At 40.4% G+C, this 15749-nt stretch overlaps 1 protein-coding gene across 3 annotated transcripts in view; it reads right to left on the bottom strand.

Moving 5' to 3' along the window:
• BTRC (beta-transducin repeat containing E3 ubiquitin protein ligase) overlaps nt 1-10539 on the bottom strand; it is a 212315-nt gene extending 201776 nt beyond the window's left edge. The window contains exon 1 of one of the 3 annotated variants that reach the window (XM_069098782.1): nt 10327-10539. In XM_069098782.1, the coding sequence (XP_068954883.1) occupies nt 10327-10374 (48 nt within the window). In that variant the 5' untranslated portion in view covers nt 10375-10539. The remainder of the gene's footprint in view (nt 1-10326) is intronic. The other 2 variants (XM_069098781.1, XM_069098780.1) reach the window with 2 other exon arrangements.
• Between the last annotated feature and the right edge of the window lie 5210 nt (nt 10540-15749).

Below are 15749 nucleotides of genomic sequence, written 5' to 3'. Positions count from 1 at the left end.
CCCTCAAGGAGTTTACAACAATTCTGTGTGGGAAAGAGTGGGTTTTTAGTTCATGTATAAGTACATACAAAATACATACTAGGTAATTTTGAGGAAATGGGCAACCCTTTATTGAGCCCCTAATATATACATTCTGGGAACTAGAGGAGGTAGCAGGAAGAATGCAGATATAATTACAATTAGTCCCCTTTCATCATGGAATCTGACATCTGGGAGAGGAATTTGTGAACAAACAAGATTATTCAGAGCAATAAAAGCAAAAGTTCAGGACTGGCTATACATGATCTTCAGAACACTATATGAATTCTTCCACCATATTAAAACCCTGCAACAATCATGAGTGTACCTCATAATTTGCAAAGAACCTGTATATTTGTCTCATTTCTTTGTATCAAGTGCTTTGGGCTCTATTTTAGAAGATTATCACTAATTCTAAAATTATGTTTAAATAGGGCTTGCCATACTTCTATGGTCACTGTCCTTGTGCTATCTGCCACTCCAATGTAAACTTGAAGCCAGGCTAAAATCTTTGCTCAGAAAGGACAAACTTGTCCCCCTTCCTTATCCATTGGCATGCTCTGGTCATTTTCCTGCCATCCAAATTACATATAGTCCAAGAAATGCATATAGTCCTTTGAATTTTTTTTTATCTTTCCCTGTTTGTGAAGTTATCTAACTTTAGAGGAAAACAATGATTTGCATATGCTACTGCCCATTCATTCCCAAAAAAGGCTTCAGATGGGCACTGCTTCAGTGCTAATAAAGTGAATACATTCAGTGATGTCCCAACTGATGATCAATAAGACTTGGGTGAAGTGATGATGGGGTATTTGGATTTGAACTTTCTTTAAAATATATTTTTATAATTAACAAAATAATGTAATCCTAATAATTTTATTTTAGGTATTTAAAAATAAGGTTGTCTATGACACAAAAAAGGTTAAGAACCCCACCAGAGAGGTTATATGCCAATTGTGCAGTGTAGTTCAAAGTCATATCTGGTGTGGGTATGGCTGTGTATGCTCAAACACCTAAACATGCAGGTATACCTCAACAACCTACTCATCCCTGGATGACTGTTTCTAAAACTTCTAATGACACAATCCACTGAGGTGAAAGTTTCACAGACAACTGAAAACCAGTATTTTCACCCTTTTTAATAACTTTAATCATAACTGAATAGAAGTTTTACTAGGATAAAGCCTACCTTACACCTGGTCTTCTCTCCAATAATTGTAAGGAGTTAATCCATCCATATACTATCTACTCGAATCTCACCAATCATACCAGCATAGAATAGCTGTAGGATGTTGAAAAAGCATCAGTATCTGATATAAAAAAGATCTAATTCAATGCCCTTCCAAGCTGTATGATTCTGCCTACTCCTGCACCCTTGCTGGATCACTTATACCCAGGTCCCCTAAGCAAGGTTATCCTCCCAAAGGCTTTGTGCTGATAATCTCCTTTAGTGATCTTATCTACTTCCTAGAGACAGGCAGAGACAGAGAGAGCTGCCTTTTGAACATTTCCACCTAAATGTCTCACTGGCATCTCAAACGTCCATAAAGGAACTAATATTCCCCTAAATCCTCACTTTCCCCCTAAACTTCCCTATTTCTGTTGAAAGTATCATCATCATCCTAATTAGCTCGATTAATAATATTGGTACCATCCTTGACCATTCTGTCTCATCCACTTTATTGCTAATTTCTGTCAATTCTATCTCAACATCTCTCCCTCTTTCATCATAACCACCACCCTAGATGATATCCTCATCACCTCTAGGATTAGATCAATAGCCAATTAGTCCACCAACTTCCAATATCTTCCCTCACCTATTCATCCTCCACATAGCTGCCAAAATAATTTTCTTATATTTGAAGACAGAGGATTTGGCTTAAAATCCTAGTTTAGCTACTTACTACCTTGGACAAGTCACTGAGTGACTAAACCTCAGTTTGTTCATCTGTAAAATGAAGGGGGTGGGGATGGACTAATGACTTCTGAGGTCCCTGCCAGTGCTCATTCTATGATGCTGTTTGTGATCCTATGTTGCTCCCCTACTCAATGCTGTTTACCTGTGAGCATTCTCATGAGAGTAGTCTATGTCTATAATGCACTTCTCTTGTTGCTGCCTTTCAGAATATTTATTTCTTCTAGGCTCAGTTTAGGTACCACTCCCTCTATGAAACCCTCAACCCTTGATTATTAGTGTCTTCTTCCCTCCTCAAATTACCTTTCAGTATATACTTTGTGTGTCTACACACATACTCAACAAAGATACATATTCATATATACATATACTCACAACATATACATATATATATATATATATATATATATATAAACACATATACACATACGCTAAAATTACCTTTTCATCTATTTGTGTACGTGTAGTCCACTAGAAGAATGTAAACTCATCAAGAGCAGGGGCTGTTTTTGTCTCTTTGTATCCACATTGCTTTGTATACAGTGACACAAGATATTTGTGGAATTAAACTAAAGAACACATAATGTGCAAAGCACTCTACACTACCTGGCACTAGGGGAGATGCAAAGATCAGTAAAACAAGGTCTCTGCCTTCAAGGATTTGCTGTACTGCATTCTGATTCTGAGAGTACCTAAGACAACAGTCACTAAAAAAAGAATTCTAATGAGGTTCATACCAGCAATGGAAGACAGACAAAAAAAGACTCAGTTACCACAATCAGCTTTTTCATTTTTTCTTGTTAAGAGTGAATAAAGTGCAATCTTTAAAATTTTGCACCATGCCTTGGGTTCTTCAAACACTGGAGAAATCTATACAGCTATCTAAGGAAAAAATATTTCTTCCCTGACTGGCTAAGAAGGTATAGATGGCACAAATTCCTGAAAGTGTTATTCTTTATAGTCATGGCAGTAATTATGACCACTTCAAAAGTTAGAATGAAGGCCAAGTTGTCAAACCTTAACATGCACTTATACTTTTCTGGGCTTCATCCACAAAGGTGGAAGTTTTGGTAAGCAATGCAAACTGTTGGCAAATAACTGGAATTTAGAAATCCTTTTGTTTTACAAAAATATTTGTAATAATGACAACTGTAGTTTCACAGGTTATTTGTTATAAGACTGGACTCATATTTTGAATAAAGCCCTTAGTGATCCTGTGACTTCTTTCACAAAGAAAAATAACCTTTTTCTTCTATTTCCCACATTTTTGGACATAACCAAAAATTTAAAAGTAATGCAGATTTAAACACCTTGGAGGATATGAGTTTATGAAAGAATATATTGTTTCTGCTATATGTTTTCCCACTTTAGTAATGAAAAAAATCTGGATACTAAATGAAAACTATAAAAAGTAGAAAAAATGTGACTCAATTTCTCAATAATATCTATCAAATTTATTTAAAACAAAGAGTAAGCAGTGAACGCAAATCAAACAAATGAATAAAAAAGGCAATCAGTAAAATTGTCTGTCTTCATGATTTTTGATGCTCAATCAATCAGCAAGCATAAATTAAGCGCCTACTACATGGCAGGTACTGTGCTAGGCACTAGGGATACAAATACAAAGAAACAATTCCAACCCACAAAAAGCTTACATTCTAACAGGAAAGAAAACAAGGACATATACAAGCTTAAACCAAATAAATATAAAAAAAAAATAAAAACAAAGTATTTAAATACAAGGTAGTTTGAGAGAGAAGACAGTTTCTCAGAGAATCAGAAAGACTTCACGTAGAAGGGTAGAATGTGACTTAGCATTTGCATGATTATTTGTGTTTGTCTTTCTTTTCTCCCCTGCCCCCCAGGTTTGAGAGTAGGCAATTGGAGGGGATATTAGAAGGTTCACAAGATTTTGATATTTTCTTTAATTCTTCATCATAAAACCACATTTATCACATTGCATATGAAGTATACTTTTGATGAAATTCAATTTTCCAAATCCAGTCTTGATTATAGACCATAGGATTTGAAAGGAGTTTAAATGAGGTAAATTCTCTAGCTACTTGAGTATATTTATCTCCATCTATTGGTTAAATCTCTTAATATTTCATTACATGTGGCATAGTACAAGGTCATGGACTTCCCTTTGGGAATTTTTATAATTCTAGAATATTTCTGTTTTTCAGTATAACTTAGTTCATCATTCCTTCAATAGAGACATGGTTTCCAAACCACTGGAAGTCAAGAATACAAAAAATATTGTGTGCGTGCGTGTGTGTGTGTGTGTGTGTGTGATATTTTAGTCTGATGAAGATGTCCAGATATTACAGGCTTACCTTTTGATAACGATTTTGGTACAATGTTGAATGAAAAAGTGAGTTTCATTAAGTAAAAATTACCTTTTGCCAATCCTGAAGTTGGAAGATCTGCCAGAGGTCTAAAAATAGCTAAACACTGTTATGAAGAAAAAAACAATGGTCATGGAAGTACAAAACCTGGAGTATGTTAGAGAAATCAATAGCAACCCTTCCAGTTGTCAAGTCCCTCTGAAGGTCACTGCTTATTTTCTGAGGATTAATTAGGCTGCTATCAACAATAGTTTGAGCTCCTGGCATTGCTCGTCATTTTCTACAGTACTTTCCTTTGTATTCCCCTTTCTTTTACAGTCTGAAAGCAAGTGATCCAGTTTCACTGTGGGTGTGACTAATCCCTGAAAGGATTTAATTACCCATACCAAAGGCAGCTGTAATATCTCCAACAGCCATTGAAGTGTGCTCTTAAAAAGCCACAACTTTGGCATATCTCCTTGGAGTAATATCTATTCTTAAAAACCACACAATTAAAACTACAACAAAAGAAAGCAATGAAATGCTGTGTGTATGGCATGAAATTTATCACTCAACTGACAGAAAAGTAACCTAAGTGGGGGGAAATGAGCTCAATCTAGTTTTATCTGGTCAGATTTCTGAGTCAGGCTGGTGTGTCAGTAAAAGTATACCTGAAGGACAACAACTGTCACAAAACGTAACCATCGTTGCTTTTTAAAAGTAATTTGAACCTAGCAGGTACAAATTACTGTGCACTAAGAATACAAAGATGCCTAAAAAATGGTCCCTATCCTCACAAAATGGGCATCACAGCAGAAATCCACTAATCTTAATATTCTCTTTGATAATGGAACTAAAGATATATAGGAGAACATGACTGCTTTTCAGGGCCTCAACCAACAAAGGTTACATTCATAAATTCCTTAATAAGCCATTAGAGTTTAGTTAACCACAAATTTATCTAAATCTTTCTTGAATTTCTTTTTATTTTTAGACTTTATTACCTCTTGGAGTAATAAGTGCCCTAAGTATAAACAACATGTGAAGTCATGTTCTACTTGTCCTAAAATGACTTCATTCAAGCTTCAAGAAGGATTTCTAGAGGCGGCTAGGTGGCTCAGTGAGTAAGAGCGCTGAGACTCAGAATTGGTTCCGGCCTCAGATACTTAACACCTACACAAAAATAACTGGCCATGTAACATTGGGCAAGTTACTTAACCCCAACTGCTTTAAAAAAAAAAAAAGAAGAAGGATTTCTAGTTCTATGTTTGGGGATTTAACGAACTTCTTCATATTTACCCTATTCATTTAAAAAGTCAATCTTACCTTTTCTTAGGCCTAACTTAAAAAGTCTGTCCTCATAAAGCACTTTCTCTATTTCTTTGATCACTTTCAAATCCCACCTCAGGTACACATTCTAGTTATATGACCCAAGTCACTTAAACACTAAGGGCTGGTTGTTCAATTTTCTGATAGGTAAAATAAAAAGGCTGAGAGGCCACAGAGATAGATTCTATGAACTCCAAGTTACCTTCCAGCTCTAAATCAATGATCGCATACCCCTATGTCAATTTCCTTCTTTGTATCTTTTCCAGTACCATTATATATTTCTTTAAGGGATCTTTTCCCCCCTAACAAATTGAAGGGAAAAGTACCTGGGGATGTATGATCAGTAAATAATGACTCCTAAAAAAACCATTATTAGTTTGGTATAATCTAGTACTTCTAATGTGCTTTAAAACAATGTTTCCTTAAGTAAGTTAAACATGTGCTCCATAAACTTTATACCCCGTGTTTCCCCGATAATAAGACCTATCCCGAAAATAAGCCCTCCCCTTACTGTGTAAGATTCCTCTAAAATAAGCCCTCCCCCGAAAATAAGCCCTATTGAGATTGCCACTGTAGTGAAGGTGATCCCCTGCGCTACACGCTACATTACGGTACCCTCTGTATGCACCGTTCCCCCCCCCCCGTGAAACGCACACCGCGCTCTGAGCTGCATCCAATCAGAGCTGCAGCAGTGAGCGCGTCATCCTGTTCTTCCCCAGTGATTTGCTTGCTGGCGCCATTGAGAGCAGTGCGCAGAGGAGAGCTGAGGCAGGACAAAATAAGCCCTCCCCTGAAAATAAGCCCTCTGGTGTTTTTCTTTCCGAAAAAATTAATAAGACAGTGTCTTATTATCGGGGAAACACGGTATTATTCACATCTCTGGCAAACCCTCTTTCATAAGGGAACAAAACAAAGTTAAACCTCTGCCTAGATATCAGATAAAGCACAACTAATTCAAAATCAGGAGTACAGATAAAGTTTTTTTGTGATTAATCTTCTCTAAAATATGCTCATAGTTTAACACTTGTGTAAAAGTACCAATTTCATTTTTACTTTTGGGGGCAAAATTTTAACTATTAGAATACGCAAGCTACAAAATCTGTGCAAAAGTGGTCTGAAATAATTAATAATTTGGGGAAAGGAATAAGGGAGGAGAGAACAAACCTAGATATTGCAAATAAACATTAGTTAAAAGGAGGTTCTTTTTATGTACTGATTACCCAGCGAAGAGTATTTGAGACTACTAGGTAGCTCTGTGGATAGAGTGTTGGACCTGGGGTCAGTAAAACCCAAATTCAAATCTAGCTTTAGATCCTTACTAGCTGTGTAATCCTAAACAAGGCACTTAACCTTTGTCTACCTCAGTTTCTTCATCTGTAAAATAGGAATAACAGCACCTATCCCTCCCAAGATGGTTGTGAGAATTAGATAAGATGATATTTGGGGTTTTTTTTAAAGCAACTGGGGTTAAGTAACTTGCTCAAGGTTACACATCCAGTTATTTCTGGCTGTGGTGCTAAGTATCTGAGCCCGGATTTGATCCCAGGTCATCCCGACTGTGGGGCTGGTGCTCTTACTCACTGCGCCACCCGGCCGCCCCATAAGATGATATTTGTAAAGCACTTTGTAAGCTTCAAAGTACTATATAGATGCTAGCTACTATCGCTATCAATATACATTCTTCACAGTCAGTCAGTCTTGTAGCTAACATAAATAAGCACCATGCAGGAGATAACAAACAATAAGAGTCTCAATGAATTTAAATTATGCCCAAAATACACCTGAAACAATATTCTAATAGTGCTATCAGAGATATTTTGTGGAATAGTGTGGTTGTTGTTCTTGGTCTTAACTTCATTGTCCTCCAAACATTTAATAACACATTCTAAATAACACATTATAGATCACCCATAAATTTATCTAAAAATTTCTTGAATCTATTTGTATTTTAGTTCTTTTGGAGTAACAAATTTCTTAGCTAACACAGTGTGAAATTGTCTTTCATCTGTGCTAAAATTGCCCTTCCACTAAGTCAACAAGTATTTATTAAGCACCTACTTTGTGCCAAGCATTGTTCATTACTTGAAATTAAAATGATACCACAGAAACTGTAGGATTTCTGAGCTGGAAGACACCTTAGAGATTTAGTCTAGCTAAGTCTAGCTCTCTACTTTACACATAAAGACAGTGAGACTCAAAGAGGAACTTCTAGTCCACAGTTCCACAATAGATAACAGAGCAAAAATTTTAAGTCAGGTCTTTTGACTTTTCTATGGAAGCTTCCTTCTAATTCTAGTATGCAAAACATTGGTGATTAAGGTCATATCTAATATACTCACATTCTTCTAGATTTTGTAAACACAGTCATTAAGAGAGCTCAAAAGTTAACAAAAGTAAAGAAAGACCTCATAAAGAGGAAAATGAGGTCAAAGAAAAGTTGACTTACCCAGATTCATGTGAAAGACTGCTACAGACCTCAACGGGAACACTAAATGTCTAGATCTCAGTCCTCTGCTCTAGCATTTAAAATGTCTCTATTATATTTCTTGGTGACCACTTGGGCTCCCTTTCAGACAAAAAGCTAGGACTGGTAGTGCAAAAGAAGTTGAGTACTTGTCCATAGGGCTCATTATCTCCATGGGAGGTGATTCAATTTTAATATTCTAAGGCACCCTGACATGTACAAAATGGTGAATCTAGTTCAAATTTGTAAGTTAAACTCATATGGCACAACTCAAATATGACTAACTCCTTGGTATACAACTGAGACCCAAGTAGTGAAGAATGTTCTTGCACTGCTGTCTAAAGTAGATGATCTCATAATATGTGTTTGTGATCTGTAAATTATTTTATTCCATAAATCTGGTAAAAATGTCTTAAGCTGATAGATTCTATCCTCTAAGGAGAAAATAGAAACTAAATCACTACAACCTTTAAAAACTAGAAGCTGTCTATATGTGTATATGAATAATTCCTGCCTTGTAAAGTAAAAATAAAACGGATCATAGGCTCATAGATTTAGAATCAAGAGGACTGGGATTTCATTCTAGTCCAACCCTTTCTCTGTAAACAGATGGGAAAACTGAGGCCAAGATTGCCCAAAGTCAAATAGGTAGTTAAGTAGAAGAGCCAGGACTTCCACATCCTCTAACTGTAAACACAATGTTCTTTTCACTACCCTATGCTACCTTCTAAATCAGAGACTCTTATACCTGATAGCATATTTAAACTTTGGGTATTAATTATTCAAAGAGACACTTCAAACAACTGATTTCTAGTTCCTAATCAATTTTTAATTCTGACGAGTAAAAGCATAAATTCCCATCAAATGAACTTTCACCAAAAGTTAAAAATCACTTAGTTACAATCATTCTTGGAAACAAAACATTGTTTTGGCCTAATATTAACTGTTAGTAGTTATTTTAGTTCACAGTCGTTACTGTATTCCAGGCAACAACCCTGGAAATACCAACCATTCATTCAAAGAATGGGGTTAGGGACTGTCGTTATTCCAAACTTAACTGGAGAAATTAGAAACTGATATAAATAGTATTGATTTCCTAAAGACCAACTGGTAAACTCAGATAAAGTCTATGTGTATTCTTTTTCATTATGACTCGTCAGCAGTAACTACAGAGTGTGATGTCATCATCTGAAGTTTTGTACATGGAATAGCCAAGGGCAATCAGATTAAAAGCCTCAAATGTCAAACTTACTCAAAATTGACCAAACATAAGCAAAGCACAAGTATAGCATGACACAAAGTTAAATAAATATGTAGCAAAGAAGAGCCCCATATCCCATACTCTCTAATGGATAAAATATTACTTTGCCCATTCCACCGTTCCACTACTTTTCTTCAGCATCTCCCAACCCCTCTCCACTCCCGCACTCCCATCTCACTTATACACTCTGCAACACTTAGGGAGACTCCACGACCCAGTCCTTTCTAAGACTGTCCTAACCTTCCTTGCCTTCCCCACGAAGGAGACATTTCCCCCTAACCTTAGTAGCCTTTCAACTCTCCTCCTCCTCTTGCCCCTGACCTTGTTCTGGTCAATTACCGCCCCACCATTTAAAGATCATCAACTTGTTCCGTTACAACATTAGCCCTCCCACCCCCCACCCTCCGTCCGTTCCAAAGCAGGAGAGCAGCTCGTCCCCTAGCCCCGTCTTTGGCTGGCCCTGGCCTCCCCAGTCCCGGTGCCTTCGTCTCTAGCGGCCCCTCGCCCCAGCCAGCCCCGGGAGCCCGGCTAACTCCCCGCAGCCGCTGGCGTCCGGCCCTTCCCGCTCCGCCCCGCACTCGGCCCCCAAATACCTGTCCTCCCCCGCAGCGGCTCAGAGCCGCCGGCGCGGCGGGACCGACAACGGACCCTGGGCGCCTCCGCTCCCGCCCCCGCGACCTTCCATTTCCCTAGGAACTGGCCCGCTCTCCCCTTCCCCTCTGTCGTCCCGCGCGCCACTGGCAGCTCCCCTCCGTCGGGACCCCGCTGTCACTGGGACTCTCCTCCACAAGATGGCGGAGCTGCTACTCCCGACCCCCCGGGCCCAAGCCCCCCCGCTCCTGGCCTGCCCGGACCCGTCCGGCCGCCGCCGCCGCCGCCCCCGGACCCCAGACTCGCTGCCCCCCTAGTCAGGCAAGCGGCCCAGGCCCAAGCCGCAGCCGAGAACGATGCGGCTGCTACTCCCGCCGCCGCCGCCAACACCGCTGCTCCCCGGCCCGCGCCTTCTCCTTACCATAAACTTGAGCGCCTTCTCCTGCAGCACCGCCTCGGCCGGGTCCATAGTCACCGGGGGCCGCTGGGTCTCACTGCTCCGCCAGGGCCGCCCCCTTCGTGCCAGGCCGCAGCCAGCGCAGCTCCCGGATCCCGCCTCCTCTTCCTTCCCCCCGCCCTCTCCCTACCTCTCCCGGCACCGGCAGGGGGGCAAGGGAGAACCGGCTCAGCCGCGCGCAAGCGCGGGCCGGAGCGCTCACGGGACGGGTAGTTCTCGGCCAGATCGCGGTAGAGGGCGGGGCAACGAAGGGAACTGAGACACCCGCCAATCCCTGAGCTAGGCCAGCTCGGCTGTTTCCCTAGGAAGACTGGTCCAAGGAGCCCGCCTACCTCGAGTTGGGAAAGGGTCTCATGGGAAATGTAGTTTTGTCAGTCTCTGGGTAGCGGAAGTGCATGTGTCACCTTGGTTACTAGGAGAAGCTTAGGGAGTCTGACTTGGGACGTGATCACAAGATGGCGACCATGTCACTTTTACATAGTAGCAAGGGGTAAATCACAAGCAGAGAAAGGTTTTTACTAGAGCCCTGCGAATTCAGGTTTAGGGGGCTGGATACCCCCCAAACCTCATAAGTTTGTATCCAAAGGATTGCTATCCACTGGGACTAAACTTGTGGACAGGCTACTGAGTTCTTTTGGCATCACTTGGTTTACCTGCCTAAGGACTTTCCCATTCCTTGGCAAGAATTCATCATCTGGCATGCAAAATTCAGGCCTCTATCCCCCAAATTAGGCTAGCTCTTGCCATTGGAACTAGCTTTCTAGTTCTGGGGAACCATACTTGACTCACAACCACTCACAGAGTACAATTCTGGCCAGAAGCCAAGCTTGTAAAATGTTTTTATGTGGTGGAAAAGATGGGACTACAGTAAATCAGAGTTCCAGGTTGTTTTTTTTGTTTTATTTGGGGAGGGGTTGGGGGGTAGTAGGGGGTTGAATGTGATTTTAAGTTCTGGGAAATTCATTTTGGAATTTGGTTCTATCTTAAAACAAAATAACCCTGCTAAAAGGTTAAGCATAAACAAACCCAAGCCTAACATTGACATGACATATATAGATATTTATAGCTATATTGATGTATAAATTTACAAAATAGGTGAATTAAAACATGAATATGTGGGGTGAAGTGATTAGGAGTCCCTGATCAATTTGACGTTTCTCCAGCTCACCAACTCATCAACTTGATACAATTTCAAGGCCTGAGCCTTTAGAGGAATCTTAGTAGAACCTCTCCATGGAGAGTGTGGGCATACCCACTAGTACCTTACTTAGAGGACTCAGAACTATACCCAGTACCTGAAACTGCTGCCAAGATGATTGGCTACCTGGAATTAAAGAAGACTGATTCTTGTAGAAGGAGCTTCTGCTCTCTGTTGTCTATAACCTCTGCCTCACTTAAATCCAATTCAAGCATCACCTGGTGATGTCATTGGTCTTCTTCAGAAACTAAGGACAAATAACAATAATAAAAAAGGAACTGATTGGGGTGCCTAGGTGGCGCAGTGAATAGTGCACCAGCCCTGGAGTCAGGAGGACCTCAGCTCAAAATCAGCCTCAGACACTTAACACAAAACTAGCCATGTGACCTTGGGCAAATCACTTAACCCCAGTTGCCCTATCTTACCCCCTTCAAAAAACAGCAAAAAAAAAAAAAAGTCGATAGACCCAACAGCTCATTATTTTGGGCAGTCTTTTTGCATTCTCCCATCCAGAAGATAGGTTAATTCACAGAAGAGCAGACATGGTTCTAGGAGGAAGAAAAACTATTTCCTGGAGCCAGAAACTGGAAATGACTGTCTTGGGAAAGAGACAAGTTGTATATTCTTGCAGGCAGCTAGAGAGAAGTCTTGGAAGGTGATATTCTCAACCCAAGGTGACAGCAACCAGCTTACTGATAGATTTCCTGTAGAAGCACATGGCAAAGGCAGACTTGTATGCTTATTCAGACCAAAAGTATGATTCATGGACAATGTTCATCAACCCCAAACCCCTGTGTGGGAAAGAGGAAGGGAATTCTCCAGGCTAACTATGTAATCTCAAAATCTAATCTTCTAACCAAAGAATGTGAGTTCTCAAAGTTTTAGTTTAGGGATCAGGGCTTAGGACATTTCCTAAAACTGTACTCTTAGAGGAAAAAAAAAGAGTATCACCCACTTAATTCCTGAGTAGCATTCTACTTGGAGAGCAAAACCAATGAGTTATTTGTACAAAGCACGACCGATGGAAAAGGGATTGCTTGTTTAGCAGACCCAAAGTGTATTTTCTTCCAGGGGAGATGCCAAACAACAGTATGCCCTGGAATAGAGTGAGATATGGTCCTAGATGGAACTTCCTCTTCACTTGTGGACTAAGACTAAGTCAAGCAGGCAGACTAGTAAGCAAATGATAAACGGACAAGATTTTGACCTTACAATAAAGTCAAATATGGCAGGTCAGGGCAGAAAATCCACAGGAAAAATCACTGGTTTGACTGAATATGTGTCCAAAGAAAAATATCAGAGAAAGCAAGTTTAATGGAATGGTGGAGTGAACGCTAATTGCAAGAGGGTGAAAAGTGAACTACAGAAAGAAGTAGATAGTAGCACATACTGCTTTTGAAGTATTTGACATTTTCTCCAGAGAGTTTGGCCTGAGTTCTTGCCACATTTGCTTCCCCCTTTGTGATTGAGCACTTCCTGGAGGAGTATTGTTTTAGTCATCAAATTTACCCACTTAGGGACTAAACTCTATTCTCTAGTTTCTTGTCTGTGTTCTGCCCTACTTGTAGCTACATTTTCTGATCCAGCAATACCCTCCTCCCCCACCCCAATAAAGTAAAATTAAACTATGTTTGACATTTAGATAAATTTTTTAAAGCTGAAAGACACACAATTATCCAAACGAAGAAGTATTTATTAATCACCTACTACATACAAGTTGCTCTGTTATATAACTGGAGATAGGCAAAACAAAAAAAAACCCAACTCCAACAAGGGTATCTCCCATGCCTAAGTTAGAATTACCCACAATTCCTTGAAAGATAAAACAATAGAGATAACCTTCTTCTATTATCTGATCATTACTAGCAAAGGCATAAAACAGGGGTACTTATGCTCACCAAAGTTTTTCCCCACTGCCATGGAATTCCTTCTAGATAATGAAGTCTTCCAGATGCTCCTGTTCACAGATAACAGAATCCTTGCATAAAGTTCCCAAACACTAAAAACCCTACTGAATGAGATCCCTAATCACTCTAGAGTTTGGCCCAACCATCCACATAGTAAAAACCAAGTGGATGAAGAATACCTATTATCCAGACTATGATATGCAGGTCCATGGACAACCAAAAAGCTCTTTCATTAGTTTCCATGTCATGGTCAGATACTACAAATGGACAATTAGCTAGTCTTAGAATTGAACAATAGGAGGAAATCAGGCTAGATTGCCTTAGAAAACTGCCAGATTCTTTTAATGACCCCCAACTTCTCCCTGGAACATAAGTTCATCTTTTTAATACCAATATCCTACTGGTGGTACTGATGTATGTCTGAAAACCATAGAACACTACACAGCCAAAGAACTGGAATGGATTAACATGACTGCAAGATACCACAAGTATAGGGTCACCAAAGAAAAGCTGGGTTAGTTATATCATGATAAGTGGGAATAAATGATAGACAGCCCTTGAGCTCCCTTGGTATCTTTGTGAGGTCAGATTGTAGCAAATTGTCCTCACACCTCCACCCCCCCACCCCTGCCTCCCAACCATGGCAAAAATAGGACAGGCACAAAAGTCCTATAGGGTGGAAAGGGATAGAGTACTTATGATTTGTGTTGCTGGAGGGAAAACACATGATGATCAGATCACAGATCCCTTTTAATATTTGGTTATTCAGGGACTTTTGGGACATGAGTTATTTGTACTGTGGAGTAATATGGTGGAGCCTACACTGGCTAGAGAAGTGGACAGAACTATTTGCCCAAGACTGTTGTGCTTTTATAGTCCTCATGGTTGCTTTTTATAATCTTTCTGTTTCCTCCCACTTTTATCACTACTCATTACAGTTGCCTGTCTGTATTTCATACTCTATTTCCCTGCCTTATTTTACGCTCACCTGAACGAGGTTGTGAATTTCATTCTGCATTTCCTGTGAACTTATTTAGAAGTCCTTTGTGGCTGCTTTTTCCTGCGCAGAAGTTTGTTTTGTTTATTTACAGGTTCAAAGATTTGTTGTATGTGGTCTAAACCAGAGCTCCAGATAAGTGATGTTTCATTATACTTAATATTGGAAAAGTTTTAGTAGCATTCATAGTTTACATAAAAATACAGGTAAATAATACCAAGAAGCTATTCTATATCATTTATTTCTGGATTCATGAACTTTTGTTTTATCCATTTATTTAAAAGCATAAAAGAGTTTTTAAGAAATACCTGAAGGGGGGGGGAGGCAAGATGGTGGAGTTAAAAGAACAAACTGGGTGTCCTGCTCCTACCACCTCCAATATCTGTAAAAAAAAAATGACTCTAAACAAATTTTAAAGCTACAGAACCCACAAAGAGACAGAGAGAAACAAATCTCCCATTGAGTGGGATTGAAGCCATTGTTGGCAGGCCAACAGGAAGGGTCTATCACACTGAGCTGGGAGCCAAGCACAGTCCCCTGTGAGCTTTGAGGGCCCAAACCCAGGGCGGCCTGACCAGCGGCGGCCAGAGCAGGCTTCAGGAGAGTGAATCACCAGCAGCTGTAGCAGTTTCCAGACTTTTCAACCCATAAACGTCAAAGACAAAGTAAAAGGTCAGTGTGGAACTCTGTTGGAACGGGGGCGAGAGAGATGTGGGGGGAGGAGATGGAAGAGTGTGGTCCAGACCCTGCCTCTGGGGCTAGAAGTGGTGGAGGCATGGCGGCTGTGCAGCCACCACCATGTGGCTGCTTCCAGAGCTCCTGGCCTGTAGAACATAGGGGGACCAAGTGACCATTCAGAGGCTAAGAGCTCTTGCTTTGACCTGCTTGGATCTAGATCACGGTCTTCAGTGGTGGTCTTGGGGTGTGTGGCCAGTGTGCCAGAGCATGTGGGGGCTGCAGAGAGGGGGCCCTCCTAATAGCTCCAGCAGCTGTGAAAACCCCAGTGATTTGGGATAAAGCTCTCTCCATTCTGGAAGCAGAGTTCTACTGTGGCAAAGAGCTCAAAAGTCAAGTAATTAGCTGCCAAAATGAGCAAGCAAAGGAAGCACAATCAGACCATACAATCCTTTTTTGGGGACAAAAAAGATCAAAGCATGGAACTGGAGAAGGACAATGAAGTCAGAACTCCTGTATCAAAGGCCTCCAAGAAAAATATGAATTGGTTACAGGCCATGGAGGAGCTCAAGAAGGATTTTGAAAATCAAGTAAGAGAAGTGGAGGAAAA

The sequence above is a fragment of the Petaurus breviceps genome, unplaced genomic scaffold (assembly GCF_028583685.1).
Source record: "Petaurus breviceps papuanus isolate PSGF00001 unplaced genomic scaffold, PetGlider_PUasm1.0 37, whole genome shotgun sequence".
Classification (NCBI taxonomy): domain Eukaryota; kingdom Metazoa; phylum Chordata; class Mammalia; order Diprotodontia; family Petauridae; genus Petaurus; species Petaurus breviceps.
This window is presented reverse-complemented; position numbering and strand designations above follow the sequence as displayed.